The sequence below is a fragment of the Bufo bufo genome, chromosome 3, assembly GCF_905171765.1.
Source record: "Bufo bufo chromosome 3, aBufBuf1.1, whole genome shotgun sequence".
In the NCBI taxonomy this organism is placed as follows: Eukaryota; Metazoa; Chordata; class Amphibia; order Anura; family Bufonidae; genus Bufo; species Bufo bufo.
The window spans coordinates 680,206,322-680,228,551 of record NC_053391.1 but is presented as its reverse complement, the minus strand read 5'-3'; the positions used below and the strand labels follow the sequence as shown (position 1 = coordinate 680,228,551).

Genomic DNA, 22,230 nt, shown 5'->3' with positions numbered 1-22,230 from the left:
GTGATTCAGCTTTCCCAGAATCCTGAATGGCATAGCGGCCGTGTTACGGTCCCTGTTTCTGCACAGTTGTATAACTGGGTGGATGCATCATTCAGGATCCTAGAAAAGCTGGATGACAACTAATATGGCTGCTGTGACAGAGAGTGTTACTCAGCTTTCCCAGAATCCTGAACGACAGCCTGGCCTCATTATGGAGTAAAAGGTCCCTGCTTCTGTACGACCGTTAAGATTCAGAATTCTAGGAAAGCTGGGTGATCACCCAGTATGGCTGCCACGATAGGGGAGTGACTCAGCTTTCCCAGAATCCTGAATGGCAGCCCATGCAGTTATAGATCCCTATGTCTGAAATTCTGTATAACGGCTTGGCTTTATCATTCAGGATTCTGGGAAAGCTGGGTGATCACCCAGTATGGCTGCCACGATAGGGGCGTGACTCAGCTTTCCCAGAATCCTGAATGGCAGCCCATGCAGTTATAGATCCCTGTGTCTGAAATGCTGTATGACGGCTTGGCTTTATCATTCAGGATTCTGGGAAAGCTGGATCGCAAACCAATAAGGAGACGGTTACATCTCCCACGGGGACTCAGCTTTCCTAGAATCCTGAATGGCAGCCCAGCCTGGTTACTCCATGAGAGTCTCTGCTTCAATACGGCCATCAATCAGGCTGGTAGCAAAGCTGGGTGATGGCGCCATGTAGCCGCGGCTCCTTCTCCCTTGGGTGATCACCCAGCTTTCCTAGGATTCTGAATGTTAAGTCTCTGTAGTCGTACACCCAGACACTTTGCTCCATGACAACGTCTGGGAAAGCAGAGTTACAACCCCTGTCATGGCACCCTTATTAGTTGTCACCCAGCTTTCCTAGGATCCTGAATGTCAAATCCACCCAAACTAGGCTGATTCACCATGCAGGATTCTGGAAAGTTGAATCTTTCCTGCAGCCATATTGGTTGTCACCCAGCTTTTCCAGGTACAAGTATATGACTAAATGTGTATTACAGATCTCCATTGACTCCTATGGGAAGGATACGGTTTTATAGGGGGTCGTGTAGTGACAAGGTGTGTGTGTTTGGCACGGTATAGCAGAGGGTGTGGCCAGCGTGCCAGGGACTCTGCCAACCAGCGGGGACATGAGTGAAGTTTGGGCACTGGAAAAGCCTGAGCTGTCCTGCAGATAGATGAGACGCAGCGCCCCTCCCAGCACCAGCATCCATCCCCTGCCTGGAACCAGCACCACCTCCCTCGCTCTCCCACAAACTCGTCTCTGCACAGGACCATTAACATCCCAGTTTGCATAATCCAGCGGTGAGTAACATCATTCAGTCATGTATGCAACCTCAAGATGTAGCAGAGCTGAATTTATCATCAGCTGCAGGTAAACCTACTGCATTATCTTAACCCTTTGACTTATTAGTAGTGAAATAAACAATTCCAGCTCTGCTACGTCCCATGGCATCAACCTGCAGGGGAGCAGAAATCCTGGGGATTATAGTTTCCAAACAGATTTGCATGACAACCTTTTGCATAGAGTTTGCCATTCGGTTCAGTATACCGGTGTAGTTGGGCTAAGTTTGTTATTTGGCACAGCTCTGCATGTGACATTGGGGATTTTGCACAGGGCTGCAGGTAAACCGGCTGCATTATTTTCACTGTTATCCATTGACAAGCTACAAAGAAATTACAGATTCGACTCTGCTATATCTGTTAGATATTCACTATTCACATTGCTTGGAAGCTTAGAAGGAAGTATAATCCTGCCCAAAGTTTTGTGCTGGGAGCAGTAGTTCCGCAAAGATGTTGCAAGTCCATTTCCTCTTGTTTTCTAATTTGTCTTTGAATTAGTTAACTGTGTACTGATGTAGTAGAGCTGAGTTTGTCACTTAGCTGCAGTCGTAACCCAAAAGCGCTGCAAATAGCACATGGTGTAGCTGAAAATCCCCAGTGCGTGTGCAACACCGGGGTCCTGCTCATGTCAATGGAAAAACAATGTGGTCTGTGTGAACTTATTGACAGTTTCAGCTCTGCTACATCCGTATTTAGAACATGCATGGCGATTTTGGGAATTTCTTGTTCATGTTGTCACCAAGTCCGGTTGTTATTAAAGCAGGAACGTGACACGGACGATTCTGGAACCAGTCAATTGTTGCTGCCGCTGGTAAACATAGAAAAGAGGTAAGCGACTGCACACACACACAAAAAGCCTGCATGTTTTTTAAAAAAAATCTTTATTTTTGATTTATTTATTTTTGCCTTTTTTAAGTTTTGTATATTTTTCATTTTGGACTCTTTTTTTTTTTTTTTACCCTTATGTTGTTTTTATTAGATTTTATTTAGATATTTTTTACTTTAGGCTTTACTTTTATGTTTTTGTGGCTTTATTTGTTGCTGTTTTTACCATGTTTTAAGGCAAAAAAAGGCAGATGTATTTTTTTTTTTTACCCTTGTATTTGTTTTTCGATTTTATTTAAATTTTTCTAACTTTATTTTTTTTAATGTTTTTGTGACATTGTGTTTTTGTTTTGTTTTTGTTGGCATTTTTGCTATGTTTTTATGTAAAACATACTCCAGCTGGATTTTTTTTTTTAATTTTTACTCTTGCCTCTTTTTTTTTTTTTAACTTTAGGCCGATGTCACACATAGGGTTTTTTATGTTTTTGTGACATATTTTGATGTTGCATGTAAGTTTATCGGAAATATTAAATGCATGACGCAAGGACTCTCTTTGTAGCGGTGTTTTTTTTTCACTCTTGAGGTTTTTCTAGTCAGCGGCTGCCTTTTTTCATTTTATTTTTCTGGCTGCTTCAAAAACACATGCAGTGTGTCTTGATGTTTTTTTTTTATGGTGTTTGTTTTTTACTGATGCTCTTTTAGCATACAGCTCTACAGAGGAAGTAACATAACAGAGCGGCACAGGCTTTACTCTAAAAAATGCCAGGAATACATAAAACACCTCTAAAAATACCAGGTGCTAAAACACACTGTATGGGCCAAATGCCTAAAAAAATGTTACAAAAAAGACTGTTGATTTGTTGAACTTTTTTTAGGTCTGTTTTTTAACAGGGACAAAACTGCGAAGGAGCTCAGTTTTAGTTTTTTTTCGTGCTTTGTATTTTTTGCATATTATTTTTTTATTGTGGATTTTTGCATTTTTGCCCTTCATTTTCTTTTTTTTTTCTTCTAATGTACTTTTTCCAAGTCCAATAGAGAAGCCTATGGGAAAGAAAATGCATACAAACATGCATACCCTGAGCAGGCTGCATTTAAAGGGATAAAAAAAGACTAAGAACAGTAAACGCGTAAAGCAAAAATGTTCTGCATTTTATAATACACTTTAGACAGTAAAGTAACATCCGGCTGCATAAAATTATATTGCAAACAACACAAGGGATTACCCCCCAAAACATCTGCAACATCACGCTAAAGCAGGGGTGCACAACCTGCGGCCCGGGGGCCACATGCGGCCCTTGATACCATTCTGTGCGGCCCCCAACCATCTGGTAACAGACATGTATGCCTATGTCTTGTGGCTGCTCACATGTATTTTTTATGTATTTCTCCCATTAGATGGGAGTCCTGGAAGTGTAACTAGACATTAATGGTATATAATGTGTGTTCAATATGCCATAAGTACAATATTTCAGTTGTTAATACACCTTTAAATTTTTATTTCGGCCCTCGTCATGGGTTTAGTCTGGCAATGTGGCCCCCAACCAGGAAACGTTGTGCACCCCTGCGCTAAAGGAAGCCTAATGGGGATGAGTCGGCAGCTAGGAATATACTAGAGAACTGCTGAAGGGGCAATTACCTAATATTTAGTATTGAGTCTCTAAGAATATAGCAGCAAAATCGCAAAATCAGATCCTTTGGGATCCAGAGCAATAAAGAGATAAAATATGCATCAAGGTGAAATCTGATCCCTCGTAGAATCTGCTTTATTATTCATCGTAATTACTGAGCTCCGTGGCGAAGAATCTCAACGCAGACAGGACCTGTGGTCTGGAATGACTGGATTCTATTTTGAAATGTTTTCTTACCTTAAAGGCTTCACATTTCAATTTAAATCCAGGCAGGAGGACCATAGAATAAATCCGGACCCCAGAAGGGACCTCAAAACTAACCCGCAAACCAGACTCTACAATAAATCCAGACCCCAGACCAACCTTCAAAACTAGCCCCCAAACTAGACCCTAAAATTAATCCAGACCAGACTTCAAATTGCAGATCAGAACCTAAAATTAATCCAGACCCCAGACCAAACAAGAAAATGAATCCAGACCAGACCTCAAATCTAACCACCAGACCCTAAAATTAATCCAGATCTCAAAACTAATCCCCCAACTAGACCCTAAAGTTAATCCAGATCCCAAAGCAGACCCTAAAATTAATCCAGACCAACCATCAAAACTAACCTCCAGACCAGACCCTATAATTAATCCAGAATTCAGACCCACGCTCAAAACTAACCCCCAGACCAGACCCTAAAATTAATCCAGACCAGACCTCAAAATTCAACTGCAGATAAGACCCTAAAATTAATCCAGACCCCAGAAAAGACCTCAAAACTAAACCCCAGATCAGACTCTAAAATTAATCCAGAATCCAGACCAACCTTCAAAACTAACCCCCAAACTAGACCATAAAATTAATCCAGACCAGACTTCAAAATTTAATTGCAGATCACACTCTAAAATTAATCCAGACCAGACATGAAAATGAATCCAGACCAGACCTCAAAACTAACTCCCAGATTAGATAAAAAAAAATAAAAAATTGACCAGACCCTAGACCAAACCTCAAAATTAATCTGCAGATCAGACCCTAAAATTAATCCAGAAGTGAGACCTCAACTAACCCCCCAACCAGAACAAAAATTAATCCAGACCCTAGAGCAAACCTCAAAATTACCCTGCAGACCAGACACGAAATTAATTCAGACCCCAGTCTAGTCCCCAGTTGCATTCTCTTCACCTCCAGGCACCAATCCACTAGGTCTTGATGCCTCCTAGCATCAAGTCTTGATATGCAGTGGTGGAAAGCATCCAGACCAGGTGTGGTGGCGCTCAGAGATCAAGAGGTAAGTGATGATGGGAGTTGTCTGTACTACTGTGTAAATCAAATCTAACAAATACCGACGCGTTTTAACCTCAGAAATGAACCGCAATTTGACCACAACATCTGAATGTGGCCTGTGTTGGCAGCCAACCAACCGAGCACCAACCGTCTGTAATTTGCTCGTCTTGGCAGACGGTCAGTCCAGCCGTGCACATATATATAGTTTGAATTGCTGGTTTGTTTAATCTCTTGTAGCGGTTTTCAGATAATACAGCTCTGGTCCAATCAAACCTGCAACCCATTCACAGCAAGACTCCATCGAAAGTAACAAACAGAAGTACCTGATAAGCATAACAGATCCGTCAACAGCAACTTGTTAAATATGTAGCACAACAAACTACTTACACTGACCAGATATGGTATCTGTTGACCACGGGGTCCATGTTAATACTGGGCAGGTGAAATAACATGATGAGGGTAGAATGCTTTGATTTTTCTATACTTACTGATTTTATTTCTTTAGTCGCCTCCAGAGCTGCATTCAAAATTCTGCTGTGCATTGTGGGAGATTAAATGACATGTCAACCACACGGTCAGCCAAATATAACACACAGCTAGCATATGATGTGGAAATGAATTTCAGATAGGTCCCACGTCTGAGACTCCCACCTTTCAGAAGAATCGGGGTCACCTTGCATGGCTGTTGTAACTCCCATAGACAGGGGCTTTCTGTTCTTCCAATAGGTGGGAGTCTCATAGGTGGGACACCCAATCGTTGGCAAAAAAAAAATACAGCACCCAGATTGCTGCAGAACTCGACCTGTAGTTATGTCTCAGGCAGATATGTAAATGATTACAGGTGTGGTCTGATTAGACACTGGGTGTTGCCACAAGAGGGCGTAAAAGTGCTCCCCTCTCTGCCCCATAAAAAGGCCACCAAATGTGTCCTCCCATGGCAGGGCTTCCAACTGGCGTTTTTCAGCAGGATAATGCTCGCCCCCACACAGCAAGGGTTTCTCAGGAATGTCTCCTCCAGATTACAACACTGTCTTGGCTGCCCGATCCCCAGATTTATCGCCAATCGAGCATTTATGGGACCAGCGGGGACACCAGCTTCACCAACCTACAAGTGTTCAGCATCTGTGGGCAAATGTTAACCAGGATACCATACAGAACCTATAAGCCTCCATGTACAACTGTATCACATCTTGTATCCAGGCTAGAGGCCGTATCTCATCCTGTATCCAGGCTAGAGGCCGTATCTCATCCTGTATCTAGACTAGAGACCATATCTCATCTTGTGCAGATTAGAGGCTGTGTCTCATGTATCCAGGCTAGAGCATGTATTTAATCTTGTATCCAGGCTAGAGGCCGTATCTCATCTTGTATCCAGGCTAGAGGCCGTATCTCATCTTGTATCCAGGCTAGAGGCCGTATCTCATCTTGTATCCAGGCTAGAGGCCGTATCTCATCTTGCATCCAGGCTAGAGGCCGTATCTCATCTTGCATCCAGGCTAGAGGCCGTATCTCATCTTGCATCCAGGCTAGAGGCCGTATCTCATCTTGCATGCAGGCTAGAGGCCATATCTCTCCTTGTATCCAGGCTAGATGCCATATCTCTCCTTGTATCCAGGCTAGAGGCCGTATCCCATCTTGTATCCAGGCTAGAGGCCGTATCCCATCTTGTATGCAGGCTAGAGGCCGTATCTCATCTTTTATCCAGGCTAGAGGCTGTATCTCATCTTGTATCCAGGCTAGAGGCCATATCTCATCTTGTATCCAGGCTAGAGGCCGTATCTCATCTTGTATCCAGGCTAGAGACCGTATCTCATCTTGCATGCAGGCTAGAGGCCATATCTCTCCTTGTATCCAGGCTAGATGCCGTATCTCTCCTTGTATCCAGGCTAGAGGCCGTATCTCATCTTGTATCCAGGCTAGAGGCCGTATCTCATCTTGTATGCAGGCTAGAGGCCGTATCTCATCTTGTATGCAGGCTAGAGGCCGTATCTCATCTTGTATGCAGGCTAGAGGCCGTATCTCATCTTGTATGCAGGCTAGAGGCCGTATCTCATCTTTTATCCAGGCTAGAGGCCGTATCTCATCTTTTATCCAGGCTAGAGGCCGTATCTCATCTTGTATCCAGGCTAGAGGCCGTATCTCATCTTGTATCCAGGCTAGAGGCCGTATCTCATCTTGTATCCAGACTAGAGGCCGTATCTCATCTTGTATCCAGACTAGAGGCCGTATCTCATCTTGTATCCAGGCTAGAGGCCGTATCTCATCTTGTATCCAGGCTAGAGGCCGTATCTCATCTTGTATCCAGGCTAGAGGCCGTATCTCATCTTATATGCAGGCTAGAGGCTGTATCTCATCTTGTATCCAGGCTAGAGGCCGTATCTCATCTTGTATCCAGGCTAGAGGCCGTATCTCATCTTATATGCAGGCTAAAGGCTGTATCTCATCTTGTATCCAGGCTAGAGGCCGTATCTCATCTTGAATCCAGGCTAGAGGCCGTATCTCATCTTGTATCCAGGCTAGAGGCCGTATCTCATCTTATATGCAGGCTAAAGGCTGTATCTCATCTTGTATCCAGGCTAGAGGCCGTATCTCATCTTGTATCCAGGCTAGAGGCCGTATCTCATCTTATATCCAGGCTAGAGGCCGTATCTCATCTTGTATCCAGGCTAGAGGCCGTATCTCATCTTGTAACCAGGCTAGAGGCCGTATCTCATCTTGGATCCAGGCTAGAGGCCGTATCTCATCTTGGATCCAGGCTAGAGGCCGTATCTCATCTTGGATCCAGGCTAGAGGCCGTATCTCATCTTGGATCCAGGCTAGAGGCCGTATCTCATCTTGTAACCAGGCTAGAGGCCGTATCTCATCTTGGATCCAGGCTAGAGGCCGTATCTCATCTTGGATCCAGGCTAGAGGCCGTATATCATCTTGGATCCAGGCTAGAGGCTGTATGTCATCTTGGATCCAGGCTAGAGGCCGTATCTCATCTTGGATCCAGGCTAGAGGCCGTATATCATCTTGGATCCAGGTTAGAGGCTGTATCTCATCTTGTATCCAGGCTAGAGGCAGTATCTCAACTTGAATCCAGGCTAGAGGCCGTATCTCATCTTGTATCCAGGCTAGAGGCTGTATCTCATCTTTCTTTCTTGTCGATGAGTGTATATGGAATATCGTGTATCAGTGACCCCATCCTCCTGTAAAGCTCTGCCACAGTGAGGTGAGCACATGACTAGTGTAAGTTTGGTGTTTCTGTCCATGTAACCTTTCTCTACTTACTTTCCAGCTCTTCTGTTGATGGTCCCTCCATAAAAGTGGAACATTACAAACCCCCCGATAGAAGAAGAAGCCATGGATAAGATATTAGAAGCCGTCATGCAGTCTTCTTACCCCATGTACGTCAAGCAGAGCTTAGCACGACGTGTCATTGAAGCTTCCAAGCAGCCTATTGACACTGAGCAATGTTGGTCCATGTTAGAACTTTCCACCAAGCTCTTCTTCCTGGGCGAATCCCGTTTTGCCAGGGAAACGGCCAGAGAAGTCCTGGAAGTCTACGGCAGGTACCACCCAGATGAATTTGAGGAATTTTTCAATGAGATGTTCATAATGAGTCTTCTTCAGGAAGGATACGGGTCTCTCGGGAAGAGACATGCCTACATCTTGGACTACATCCATCATGGCCTACAGTTTGTGTCGGACAAACCTTCCGCGGAGGAGATCTTCCGGCTGTTGAGGATAGAAGTTCTCCGCATCGTCTGCGAGAGGCCGAGTCTTTCAATCTGCGTGAGGGTCAGCAAACTCTTGAGCTGCTACCCTCAATGTGTCCCGGAAGGAAACCACCGGCTCCTGTTCTGCCAACAGATGATGAGGTGCATCGGGCAGTTCCACTGTCATTCCGAAGGAGAGGAAGGGATCATACAGTTTCTGGACCAGGTGAACAGAGTCAGTGCTCTTCTGCAGAGTATCTGGAGGCTTCAGTCTTCACTGGTCCTTCCATCCCTTAAGGAGCTATTCGCTATTATATCTCTAACAGGTAAGAACATGAAACTGCCGCATGATATAAGGAATAATGCCGACAACGAGGCATAATGCCGCCATATAGTGCCAAGATAATATTGCTACAGTATATACAGCCGACGTAATGCCGCCATGCAGTGCCAAGATAACATTGCTACGGTACATACAGCCTGTTTAATGCTGCCATATAGTGCCAAGATAATATTGCCATAGTATTTACAGCCAACATAAGTACCACCATATAGTGCAAAGATAATACTGCTGCAGTACATATAGTGGTGTAAGGTTTAGGAATGGAATTGCAATATTACGTGTTTTTTTTGGTGAGATGCTGCATAACATTTGGCGCTAGATGGTGGTATTATGTGCGCTGTATATAGTAATATTATCTTGGCGCTGTATGGCACCATTATTTGGCATTTTTTTTGTAAAATTATCTTGCCACTTTGTGCTGGTGTTATGTGGACTGTATATGGCAATATTATCTTGGCATTATTTGGTGGTATTACATGGGCTGTTTATGCTGTAGCTATATTATCTTGGCACTCTATAGCGGTATTATGCAGAAAGTATATGGCAGTTTTGTCTTAGCAACTGTAGTGGTGGTGTGGGCTCAAATTAGAAGGCAAGTTGCATAAAATGTCAAGTATTGGACCATATATTTCTTGTTGTTAATGAGAGACAGCAGTCGGGCAGATACTTAAAAGGGTTCTCCGCTTTGGACACTGCCTACTTGTGGCGTCCCTTTAAAATAATCAGATCACAAAGTGGTCCTTCTGCTGGCACCTCCGGTGATCAGCTGTAATCTGTGAGCAGTGTTCAGTTTCCCTGCAGCGCCACCGCAGGAGAAGTTAAGTATTACACAGCCTCCATTCATATCAATTAGTAATGAAGGACAGGTCGGGTCCTCCAGAGCAAGAGACACTCTTTGTAACTCTCCACTCAGGCCAAGAGATGAGGATCCTGAACATTGGACCCCCTAATATTAACTCGGGATGTATGAAAAGGGGTTTTAGTGGGCGACCGATCACTGTGATCTATGAACCAGGAAAATAATCACACAATTGTATCTCATGGTTCGATTTCTGTTCTTTGGTTTTCTAGATGAGATGGAGACGCCCTCCAGTGCCCTGGCCAGTGTGGTGCAGTATATCCCCCTGCAGCTCATGGAAGGCATCGTACGAAATTTGGCCAATTCAGACAGCGTGACCGATGCCCAGATGATGACCGCCATTAACAGGTAGAATTTACGCACCCAGAGGCGTAGACGTGTCACAGGGCTGAATGAATGAGACCCATAATTTTTTGGTTCAGAGGTAGATTCCTTAAAGGGGTATTCTCATCGGAGTTATTAGCGGCATATCACTATGTCAGATAGATGCGGGTCCCAGAAGGGCCCCCCCCCCCCCCCCCCCCCCCCCGAGAGTGAAGGAGGGAAGGCTCCACCCACCATGAAGGCTCCACCCACTCAGCAGGCTCAGAGGGAGAAAAAGGTGAGGCAGAGGGAAGACAAAGGCGTAAAAAATCTGATGGTTACGCTACAGTTTTGAGATTTCCAGTATCTTCTCTTTGCAGGATGATCGACTGGGTGTCATGGCCGCTTGGCAAGGACATAGACAAGTGGATTATCGCTTTGTTAAAGGGGCTCGCCGCTGTGAAGAAGTTCAGCATTCTGACGGAGGTTTCCCTGTCAAAGATTCAAAAGGTCCAAACCTACAGCAGATATTGTGAATCTTCGGGGGGTTCTGGCGGTTTTCGTCATGCATAGTTGTTATTATGATGGGGTTTGTCTTAGTGGGGGTTAGAGAGCCCCCCCTGACGTGACACTAGGTGCATAATTCCCCATTTCTATATCGCTCACTTTGCAGATCTTTTGTTTTACAAATTTACACGTTTTCCAAAAATTTGAATGGGAAATTCCAGTTTTAGGTCTCGGGGGGGGGGGGGGGGGGTGTTAACCCGTGGTGCGCTGCGTGTGCCAGGAGTGTTAAATGTGATCATGTTTTGGCATGTGCCACATCATGGGGTGACTGGAGGGTGGTGCGGATAGGAGGCTGTGAGCAACATCTGCAGTGACCTTGGGGGGGGGGCAAGGATGGGAGGAGTGGTAGTGGCTAAGATGGTGATAGTAGTACTCACGGTTCACGTTCTCTTGCTCCACCCTGGCGCTCCCTAGGACTGTGCAGTAACTGGAGGGCTCTCCCTTTCTTCTCTCAGGGCATACCCTGGTTAGGGTAGGGCTACACAGCGGTTTTGGGCACGACATGTTGCACGCCCTTGTCACGCCCAAGTATCGCAGTGTGGCAGCCATAAGAATGAATGGGGTCGCAGCATGACTTGCACCGCGTATTGCGGTCACAGAAAACATGGAGTCTCACTGTGACCCTGGATTGTGGCTCTGAACAATTTGGTTCAATTTGGTGACATCAAATTAACCCTCTGTGGTACTGCACATCAAGAGAGCAACTGCAAGGACCACAGGGGCGCACCACCAATGAGGCCAGGTGAGGCGATCGCCTCAGGCAGCACCAGGTAGGGGCAAGAAGGGGGCAGCGGAAGGGCCACAGGCAATGAGCGCTTTCATTGTGGCAGAGGGGTTAGGTTAAAAAACTGGCATTGGCGGGGGGCCGTGTTTCAGGCAGCAGAAAGGCTAGGGGCACCCCTGGGCACAATGAATATTTTCTCCCACCCTGGGTCAGCATTCATCAAGGAATTTTTTTATTTTTATTATGACTAAGATGGCGGGGTCCTGTAATGTGGGGGGGGGGGGGGTCATGTGTCATTGTTATAGGGGTTCCAACATAGGGAGTTTCTATGGGTCCCCCCCACTGTTACGAGAGTCCTGTGGCAACCACTTTTATGGGGGTACTCAAGGTCTATATCTTAGGGGCCCTGTGGCTGCCATTATTAAGGGGATCGTGTGGTAGGTGTCTCATGTTACCATTTCGTGTTCATTTTTGTGGCACAGAAAATTCCAATAAAACATTCCCAGTATTCAGCTAGTATAGGCTCCCTGGGAAAAAGTATGCAAATGAGCTCTGTAGTGCCACCTAGTGGTAGCTAAGTCAAAGTCCAACCGATTGCACTGCACCAAGCTGTACGGCTGTGTGAGCAGGACTAGGTCAAGATGGGTTACCAGCCTCTGAATATATATGTAAAATATTTGGCGTGGAATGAAGCGGCTCCTGTCCGCAGCTTTTAGGTTTCCTGTGATTTCCACGCCCCCGATCCAGGTAACATTTGGCTCTCGTTTCAGGTGTTCTCAAAGCTGCTTTACCCGGTGGTGCGAGAGGCGGCGCTGTCCGTCCTCAGGTACATGCTGCTGAGTTTTCAGCACTCGCCCGATGCGTTTCATTTGGTAAGAGTCAGATTCTTTTCGCCAATACGTACACAGTTTCCTGATCGCGTGCAAAAGTATTAGCCCCCTTAGTTAAAGGGACGGTCCCATCAGGCTTCCATGGTCGTGCTGTGTCCTGAAACAAGCCTGGGCTAATAGAGGGCGTGCCCCTCTGTGATGACCATAGGGGCTGATGGTGAGTGGTCGTCCTGATGGCACCTCCCCTACCTAAATGCCACGTGGGTAACCTTAAAATTGAACAGTTAGAGTTTCTAATAGACTTTATGTTTCAGTTCTTCACCATTTTCATGATACCTGCTTGCTGTCAGTTAAAGAGAGCACCCTTGTTAGTAACCCTGTATACAGCGAGTGCTGCTCTCAGTGGATACAATTGTATCCAGTCTAGACAACACATCAGCACAAATCTCTCTGGTAGTTTGTTACAATGTATCAGTCTGTAGTCCGGCTCACAGAGCATTGTCTAGTTTGGATACAGCTAAGAGCAGCACTAGCTACGTGCAGGTTGACTACCTCTGAATGGAAACAAGGATGTTCTCATTTACTGACAGCAAGCAGAGATCTTGAAAATGGTGAAGAATTGAAGTATACAGTGTATTTAATATAAAAAAAAGAGAAGACCCCTATGCGAGAGATGTACAGATCTAGAATAACCCCTCTTGTCTTGCAGATCGTTCCTCACATCCCGCAGATGGTTTCCTGCCTCTCCAACGAGGGTACGAATTCGGCCTCCAGCTGCCTGGAGCAGTTGGCGGAGCTCGTCCACTGCATGGTCTTCCGCTTCTCCGGGTATCCAGATCTGTATGAACCAGTCATGGAAGCGATAAAGGTGGGCGACGGGAAATATGCCACGCAGCAGATATGCCCATGTCCTCCTGAACCAGGAGTTCAAAAAGTTTCCGCCGTTTTTTTTTAGTTCATGCTTTGTATCAATGTCAACTTTCTAATAGACTTCATGGTCCAGTTCTTCACCGCTTTCTGTCAGTGAATAGACACACATCATCCTGCTCAGGCTTGTTCAGTGCATGTAGGACGTGGTCAGGACAGTAAGTTTCCACTGGCTGACAGCAGGCAGTGATCTAGAAAATGGTGAGGAATTGGAATACAAAAGGATATTCAAATTTTTTTCGTGAATAAGAAGTCCCTGTAATTAAAATAAACCCTTTGATACGTCATAGAGATATATCAAAGGTTTAAATCGGTGGTATGAGACCCCCACCGATAATAGAATGGGGTCCCATGTCCACTCCATATCAGTGGGTTGAGTACAGCGCTTCCCATAGAGACTGCTGCTCCATTTAAAGGAGGGGACACAGGACGCCCCTGTTCATATGATCATTGGGGGTCCCAGCAGTCAGACCCCCATTGATCAGGCACTTATCCCCTATGGAGAGAGGTTACATTTATATCTTGGGACAACCCCGTTAATGACGTCTTTTTATGACGCTGTAGAATAAGCCCTGCGTCCTGTGCCGCTAAAAGCAGTGGTCGGGTTTCTAAGGACATCCTTAGAACCTCTGATCCTGATAGTTTAACCCTTTGATTGTCCTATCCAAGAATGACCATGACATAATCAAAGGAGCCTTCCCCTTCAGGACTTGGCAACCCCCGTACAGCGAGTCCTAGGGAATGCGTTATGTACATTTTGTCCCTATGCCCCCAAGAAGCCCGGTCATTAGCGGTTAAATGAAGGTGGCGATGCCCCTGAATCTCTTGAAGGTGGGGGCATTTACAACATGGGAAGTATTACTACAATGGCTTCTACGTTGCGGGTGGTGGTCTCAGTCTAGTAATGGGGGTCTCTGACTGCATGTTCTTCTCTCTGGCAGAAGTTACCAGTCCCCAATGAAGATCGAATAAAACAGCTTCTGGGGCAGAACGCGTGGACCTCCCAGAAGAACGAGCTGGCGCCATATTACCCCAGACTGGTATCCAAGTCAGACACTGGGAAGATCGGCCTGGTGAACCTGGGGAACACCTGCTACATGAACAGCATCCTGCAGGCCTTGTTTATGGCTTCAGAGTAAGTGTGGCCCCAATGGCACAAGGTTCCTCTCTGAGCAGGTCCATGATGTCCACAGCTGACGGCCTCCTCTCCATACTGATGGACTCCACCCTATAGGCAGCATGCAATTGCCCCATTATGGCACCCTGGCTCCTCTCTTAAGTACCCCCATAGGCTACACATTACTTGTTATTGATGCTTTCCATGGAGGGGGCGCTGTGATATTCACCTGAAGGGAAGAGGTCAACAGCATGTTACAGATGTAGCAGAGCTGGATTGGTGATCTTACCCTTGGCATTATTGATTCCTGTCAATTAGTTATAATCATGGAATCCGATCAGCGCCAGTTTTAGTGGGTGGTCAATGCCCAGAGCCCCTAAGAAGTCCAGGGGCGAGCTACCCCCCTCCCGTATTTTTAGCACTATATGGTGGTATTATTTAGGAACTGAATTGCAGTATTATGTGGAGTTATATGGCAGTATTATGTAAGCTCTATCTGGACACTGCATATCATTGGGGGCTAGACGATGGTGTTATGTGGGCTGCATATGGCAATATTATCTAGGTACTGTATGGTGGTCTTATATCGGCTGTATATGGCGGTATCATTCTAATTGTTAAAGCCATTCGGATGACTCCTGAAACGTCTTCAAGACAAAATGCAGCGTTCACATCTGTGGCATGCCTGATCCGGTACAAATGCTGGCTGTCACCTGGCCAAAAAAACATTGGATCTGATTCTTGTCTGCATTTATGCAGGAAAGCGGTGAACTGTAGAATACTGCAATGCCGGATCCGGCGAAATCCAACAGGCGTTCCAGGTCCATTGCCGCAGATCTGAATTTACCCTTATCATTACTGATATACCAAATCCTGGACGAATGAGAACTTTCACCAACACATGGCCCACATACTGTAATATATTGACATATACAGCCCTCATAATACCGCCATACATAGCCCACATAATACTGACAATACTAACGTATACAGCACACATAATACCACAATATAGTAACATATACTGCCATATAATGCCAAGATAATATTGCCATACATAGCCCATGTAATGCTTACATAGACCAAGACAATACTAACTTATACCGCACATACAACACCACAATATAGTACCAGGATATACTGCCATATATAACAAACGTAATACTGCCATCTGATGCTAAGGTAACATTGCCATACATAGTCCACATAATATCATTCCAAGGCAATACTGAAATATACAGCCTCCATAATACTGTCATATAGTGACGAGATGATAGTGCCATATATAGCACACATCATACTTCCATACAATGCCGTTACAATACTGCCTTACACAGCCCATATAATACTGCCACATAGTGGCAGAAAATAACAATGGATACAGCCAGTCAGATGACTAGGGGAACGTCTTAAAGAGAAAATCCAGTTTTTGTGGCACCATATGGTGGCGTTATGTGACCTGATATTAGAAGAAAGACTTCAACTGGGCGTTTGCCTCCATTTCTAACCCTCCCGGTGTCAATGGCGGGGTGAGGGGTAGCAGATTTACCAATAAGTCCTGCACCAAGAGTTTTTGCACGTCATATGCTGGAGCTTCTGACACCCCATGCAGCACATCTAGGAGTTTGGTATTGGGCCCCCCTTATCGCTGTGTACCCCTGCCTTATATTACTGCCACAGGCTGTCAGGACATGATGGGAGTTGTAGTCTAATGATTGCTGAAGAGGCACAGATTGGGATTGGGAACCAGCGCTATAGAGGTGCAGAGGTTGCATTGTGCTCTGTTCACACAGTGCTCTGAGGTCAAGAACCGCTGCGTAAAAATGCAATAAGAACTGCACCTAAACCGCATTGTGTGAACAGACCCTAAGGCCTACATGGAATAGGATATCTGAAGTTCAGTTCATGGGTATGTCCATATGTAGTGGCTGCAGTTAGCAGGGTCCGGCAGGCTGTTCCGTGCTAACGCTAGCCCACGAGTCCCACAAGAAGTCCCCACCGGCCCTATTCACTTTAATGGGGACGGGTCGGAGATGCGGCCGCAGCACGGCAAACATGCTGAGAGGCGGCCAGATAAAAACCGCCGGACCCTGCTAACGCCAGTGTGAAAGTAGCCTAAAACCGCATCATGACCGCATATGACTGACTGCACAGCAGCCGCATTGTAAACCACATTATGCGGTTTTAACAGAACTGAACCTATCCTAACAGAGTGAAGAAAGGGCAAACGGACACGGTCGCGTGCATGAGGCCTTATGAGTAGACCCGTTTGACTCCAGTGGGATCTCTTCTCAGTTTCAGGCACTCGGTCCTCTGTTTACGAGACAGCAGCAACCAACCCCTGATGATGAAGCTGCAGCATGTGTTTGCTTTTCTAGAGCACAGCCAGGTGAGTGCAGCTCTGGAGTATAATACAGGATCTAACTCAGGATCAGAACAGGATAAGTAATGTAATGTATGTACACAGTGACTGCACCAGCAGAATAGTGAGTGCAGCTCTGGAGTATAATACAGGATGTAACTCAGGATCAGTACAGGATAAGTAATGTAATGTACGTACACAGTGACTGCACCAGCAGAATAGTGAGTGCAGCTCTGGAGTATAATACAGGATGTAACTCAGGATCAGTACAGGATAAGTAATGTATGTACACAGTGACTCCACCAGCAGAATAGTGAGTGCAGCTCTGGAGTATAATACAGGATGTAACTCAGGATCAGTACAGGATAAGTAATGTATGTACACAGTGACTCCACCAGCAGAATAGTGAGTGCAGCTCTAGAGTATAATACAGGATGTAACTCAGGATCAGTACAGGATAAGTAATGTATGTACACAGTGACTTCACCAGCAGAATAGTGAGTGCAGCTCTGGAGTATAATACAGGATGCAACTCAGGATCAGTACAGGATAAGTAATGTATGTACACAGTGACTCCACCAGCAGAATAGTGAGTGCAGCTCTGGAGTATAATACAGGATGCAACTCAGGATCAGTACAGGATAAGTAATGTAATGTATGTACACAGTGACTCCACCAGCAGAATAGTGAGTGCAGCTCTGGAGTATAATACAGGATGTAACTCAGGATCAGTACAGAATAAGTAATGTAATGTATGTACACAGTGACTGCACCAGCAGAATAGTGAGTGCAGCTCTGGAGTATAATACAGGATGTAACTCAGGATCAGTACAGGATAAGTAATGTAATGTATGTACACAGTGACTCCACCAGCAGAATAGTGAGTGCAGCTCTGGAGTATAATACAGGATGCAACTCAGGATCAGTACAGAATAAGTAATGTAATGTATGTACACAGTGACTGCACCAGCAGAATAGTGAGTGCAGCTCTGGAGTATAATACAGGATGTAACTCAGGATCAGTACAGGATAAGTAATGTAATGTATGTACACAGTGACTCCAATAGCAGAATAGTGAGTGCAGCTCTGGAGTATAATAAAGGATGCAACTCAGGATCAGTACAGGATAAGTAATGTAATGTATGTACACAGCGACTGCACCAGCAGAATAGTGAGCGCAGCTCTGGAGTATAATACAGGATGCAACTCAGGATGAGTTTACGATAGGTAATGTAATGTATGTACACAGTGACTCCACCAGCAGAATAGTGAGTGCAGCTCTGGAGTATAATACAGGATCAGTTCAGTAAATCCTTGTGTGCTTCACTTTGGCTAACCTAAAAGGGTCCCTAGCCGGAGAATCTCTGTCTATTATGTCTATATACTCTGACGATCACATGGACAAATAATTTAAAGCATTGTTAATAAGTTTATAGAGTCAGTGATTTGTAAGTGGCTGATGTTTTATTCATATAGCGCCCAGCTATCTCACCTGAAAGTTTCCTGGCATCATTTTGGCCTCCTTGGTTTACACCTGGTGTGCAGCAGGACTGCTCAGAGTATCTGAAATATCTACTAGATCGGTAAGTCAACTGCTGAAAGTCAAGTTTGTAGTTCACTGTTTTTGTGATGCTGATGCTTTCTTTTGCCATGAAGATAAGTGGTGACAGATGAGTTCGGCGGCTGTTTTATTTCTTCTCGTTAGAGATTGCATGCTCCACCACTGTCACTTATAAATGGAGGAAATGGGACCCCCACCCTCGTGAGGAGTGAGGGTCCCAGCTGTGTCAGATCCCCACCACTAATCAGAAGCTGAGCAGCTATAAATTATAGTGATTGCTGTAATGATAGCCCATAGAGGATGACATAGCCAAGCCTACTACTACTACTACTACATTACTCCATTCTCTCTTTTTGTAGTATACTCATGTATGTTATAATGGCCTGGACATACTTTTGACCTCTGTCTAAAGCTCTGAAAATTTCCGGTGTGATGTTTCTTTATTTTTCTCCCCCAAGGCTTCATGAAGAGGAAAAAACAGGCAAAAGAATATCCCAAGCTCTCGCCCAGACCAACTGCAGTTTCCAAGTGAAGAAAACAATCTTGGGCAACAGAACGTTGGTGGAGAAGATGTTTGGCGGTCGAATAGTCACTAAAATTCGGTGCCTGAAGTGTCACAGTACCTCAGCCAGAGAGGAGGCTTTCACTGACTTATCTCTAGCTTTCCCACCACGAGATGACTCAAAAACAAAGCTTCCTAAGTCTGCCATGTCTTCTGGTGTGTCACTTAGAGATACAGGGCCCAAAAATCTTGAAGGCCAAGACCAGCAGCCAACAAGTTCTCCGCAACATGGAACATGGAAACCAAAAGCCAATGAAGACCAAGGGAAAGTAATACCCGTCAAATTATCAGACAAAGAACATTCCCAAGACAAAGATGAGAACAATTGTTCCTTGCCTGGAAGCCACGACTCAGTCGCTTCTTCAGAGTTGAAGAAATGTTCCCTTACCCTATCAGACTTGATCAACCATTTCTTATGCCCTGAGATGCTGACTGAAGATAATCAGTATCGATGTGAAACATGTTCCTCCTTACAAGATGCTGAAAAGGTGGTGGAGCTCACCACAGGTCCACAGTACCTGATCTTGACTTTGCTAAGGTTTTCTTTTGACTTGAAGGCCATGAGAAGGAGGAAGATCTTAGACAACGTGTCCATTCCCTTGATGCTAAAATTACCAGTGCAAATCAATCCTTATCGGTCGGAGAACGGCTGTATAGAAAGTAGTAGTAGTAGTAGATCCACCTCGGCTGACGTCTGCCAGTCCTCCACCTATGACTTGTGCACAGTCATCGTGCACTCTGGACTGTCCTCAGAAAGTGGACATTATTATTGCTACTCCAGGGACTGCATGGACAGAGATGGTCATAAGCCACCCATTACTGGGATGAAGAAGTTTGCAAGCGACAAACATCTAGACATGGAGATCCAGTGGTATCTGTTTAACGACACCAGAGTCTCCTTCTCATCCTTTGAATCTGTCAGCAACATCACTTCTTTCTTCCCCAAGGATACGGCCTATGTTTTGTTCTACAGACATCGGACTCAAGGCCAAACGGGCTCTGATCTAGATTCATGGTCATCGAAGTCTCACGGAGATTCTGCTCTCAGCAAGGAACTCATGGAAGCCATCTCCAAGGACAACATCCAGTATCTACAGGTCAGTTTAGAAATGATTGATGTGAAGGTGGGTTTAATGGATTGAATATTTGGTGGGGGATGGGGGTGTTGAGTCCTTAATGCCATACAGTGCTACCTACAGTAAATGCAATGAAGCACGTTTGCGTCCAAAAAGAAAGGATTACATATGGAGTAGAAAGGATGTGGTGGGGGATGATGGGCTGGTGGCTCCTTAGGATGGTTGTCCTGCACCCAGCCTTATTATGATTATATATGTTTTCTTTTTTCCAACAGGAGCAAGAAAAGGAAGCAAGGAACACGGCGGCTTATATCTCTCCACTGCTGAAGTCCCCTCTGTGGTGGCAGGACTTTGACAAGGACAGTGATGATGATAGTTCTGCGGGTGGTCTGGGATCCGGCGCTGGTGGTTCCTCCGGTTCCTTTCATGGTCTCGTGTTTTAGACGCTTCAGATGCACGTGATACTCTTCTGATTGTAGAGATGCAAAAAAAAAGCAGCAGTTAGACCCCCCCCCCGATCCCCCAGCAAAGTGTATCCAACACATACCGTACTCTGCAGATTTATTCAGCCACAAACCCAGATCCATCGGCCAAGTGTAGAGCTACATGGTCCGCAGATATCCCATATAAGCCTGTGTATCTAAGGTCTACAAGATACATTTTCTTTGAGCGTATCTAAGCAGAGTTTAGATGCCGAGTATGGAGGGAGGGAGACCCTTTGTGGCTTAAAAACTGTAAAAATAAAAATAAAAAATGGTAGTAAATGATTTGCGCATCCACAAGCCTCCAACGGCAATAAAAACTTCAAGTCCACCGCTTTAATCATTTCTTATTTATAGCCACAGAACAGCAACCTCTAGCTGTCCAGCTGACCTGAAACTACAACTCCCAGTATCCTTTGTTCACTTCCATTGGTGTTCCTAGAGCAGCCGAGCAGGTGTTTATACTGGGAGTTGTAGTTTCACCACAGCTGGAGTTGCTGACACCTGATGTAGAAGACAGAAGATGCACCTTAAGAAGCTTAGGAGACGGGCAGCATACAGCAGATCTGGAGCTTCTGAGAACCGACTACAGGGGACGACGATATGTAGGGCTACTAAACGGAGAGGGGAGACTGCCTAGAGAACTTTCTGGGAAGTATATTTTCAGCTGCCAGAGGGAGAGGGAGACTGACTGGTGGTAATGTGGAGCTGGCGAAGTCAAAGACATATAGGTGGAGAACTTATCATTTGTTTTGCACCTGAAAACCGGCATCAGTCGTACATTTTGACGTATGTTATTTTTGTGCAAAAAGTGGCGACTTTATGATGATCTTGGCGCTTTTGGAAAGGGGGAGTGGTTTATCAGGTGACTAGGTGCACGCCAGATTTATCAAACATGGCTTTTTTTTTGCTTTTTTTTAATTGCACAATCTCAATTTGTTTTGGAGGGTGACGAAAAAGGGCAAAAGTGTTATTCGTAAAGATGCGCCAAATTAATAAAAAAATGGTGCAAATTTTGAGACATTTGGCGCAATTTGCACCATGATAAATCATCTCCACACAGAGAGCATGCAAGGGGTTTGGAAGTTGTAGGCAGAAAAAATTTGAAGTGGGTCATGGGACACCGACAATAGCCCAGATTATCAGGGGTGCGAAGGGCGACCGAGAGAATGAACATTAGATGAACTTAATTGGTGGGCGACCAAAAAAAAAAAATGCAAGGAGCTCCCCCTAGTGGTGGTTGCAGGCAGTCAGTCTATCACATGATACTGGTGCACTCTGCATTCATGAACGTCTGCTCGCTAAATGCACAAAAAGTTCACGCTGCATCATGCTAACAACAGAGCCTCTGTCTGCGGGAGGTCGTTATGTGACAGCTCCTTCTGGCTCATGTGTTTGAGGTGAGGGGGCCCCCTAGCAAAGATTAAAATGGCACCCCCTTCTGGTGCAGGCGGACACCAACACACATCCACAGAAAAGAAAAACTTGCCACTTGTTTCTATGCTCCTTTTTGTAGAAGAGAGGAACCCTGACCCAGTCCTCATCAGCTATTAAAATAAGGGATGCTGCCAAATTAAAGAAGGTTCCTTCTATCCTGGGGCTCAATACCACCTCAAAGACGCCTTCCGACTGTCAGCTATTAGATTATATGCTAATTCATGGCTGACCACTACTGGTGGGTATATATATTGAGGGGTGCCCCATGATATCCTGCTGGAGAGCCGAGGATCCTCTGCTCTCTGTACCCGC

General features: G+C 45.3%; 1 protein-coding gene across 2 annotated transcripts; it reads left to right on the top strand.

Moving 5' to 3' along the window:
* Window positions 1–1,264: 1,264 nt before the first annotated feature.
* Window positions 1,265–20,789, top strand: USP35 (ubiquitin specific peptidase 35). 2 transcript variants are annotated; one of them, XM_040422648.1, is made up of 12 exons: window positions 1,265–1,302; window positions 2,105–2,169; window positions 8,348–9,094; window positions 10,183–10,318; window positions 10,654–10,783; window positions 12,335–12,436; window positions 13,104–13,262; window positions 14,263–14,456; window positions 16,734–16,827; window positions 18,277–18,383; window positions 18,820–20,020; window positions 20,275–20,789. In XM_040422648.1, exons 3-12 carry the CDS (start codon window positions 8,413–8,415, stop codon window positions 20,440–20,442), a joined length of 2,973 nt encoding a protein of 990 aa, XP_040278582.1. In that variant the 5' UTR covers window positions 1,265–1,302; window positions 2,105–2,169; window positions 8,348–8,412; the 3' UTR covers window positions 20,443–20,789. The 2 variants fall into 2 exon arrangements, with proteins under 2 accessions (XP_040278582.1, XP_040278584.1); XM_040422650.1 differs by lacking the exon at window positions 1,265–1,302 and adding an exon at window positions 1,340–1,372 and having other exon boundaries at window positions 2,102–2,169.
* The last annotated feature ends 1,441 nt before the right edge of the window (window positions 20,790–22,230 follow it).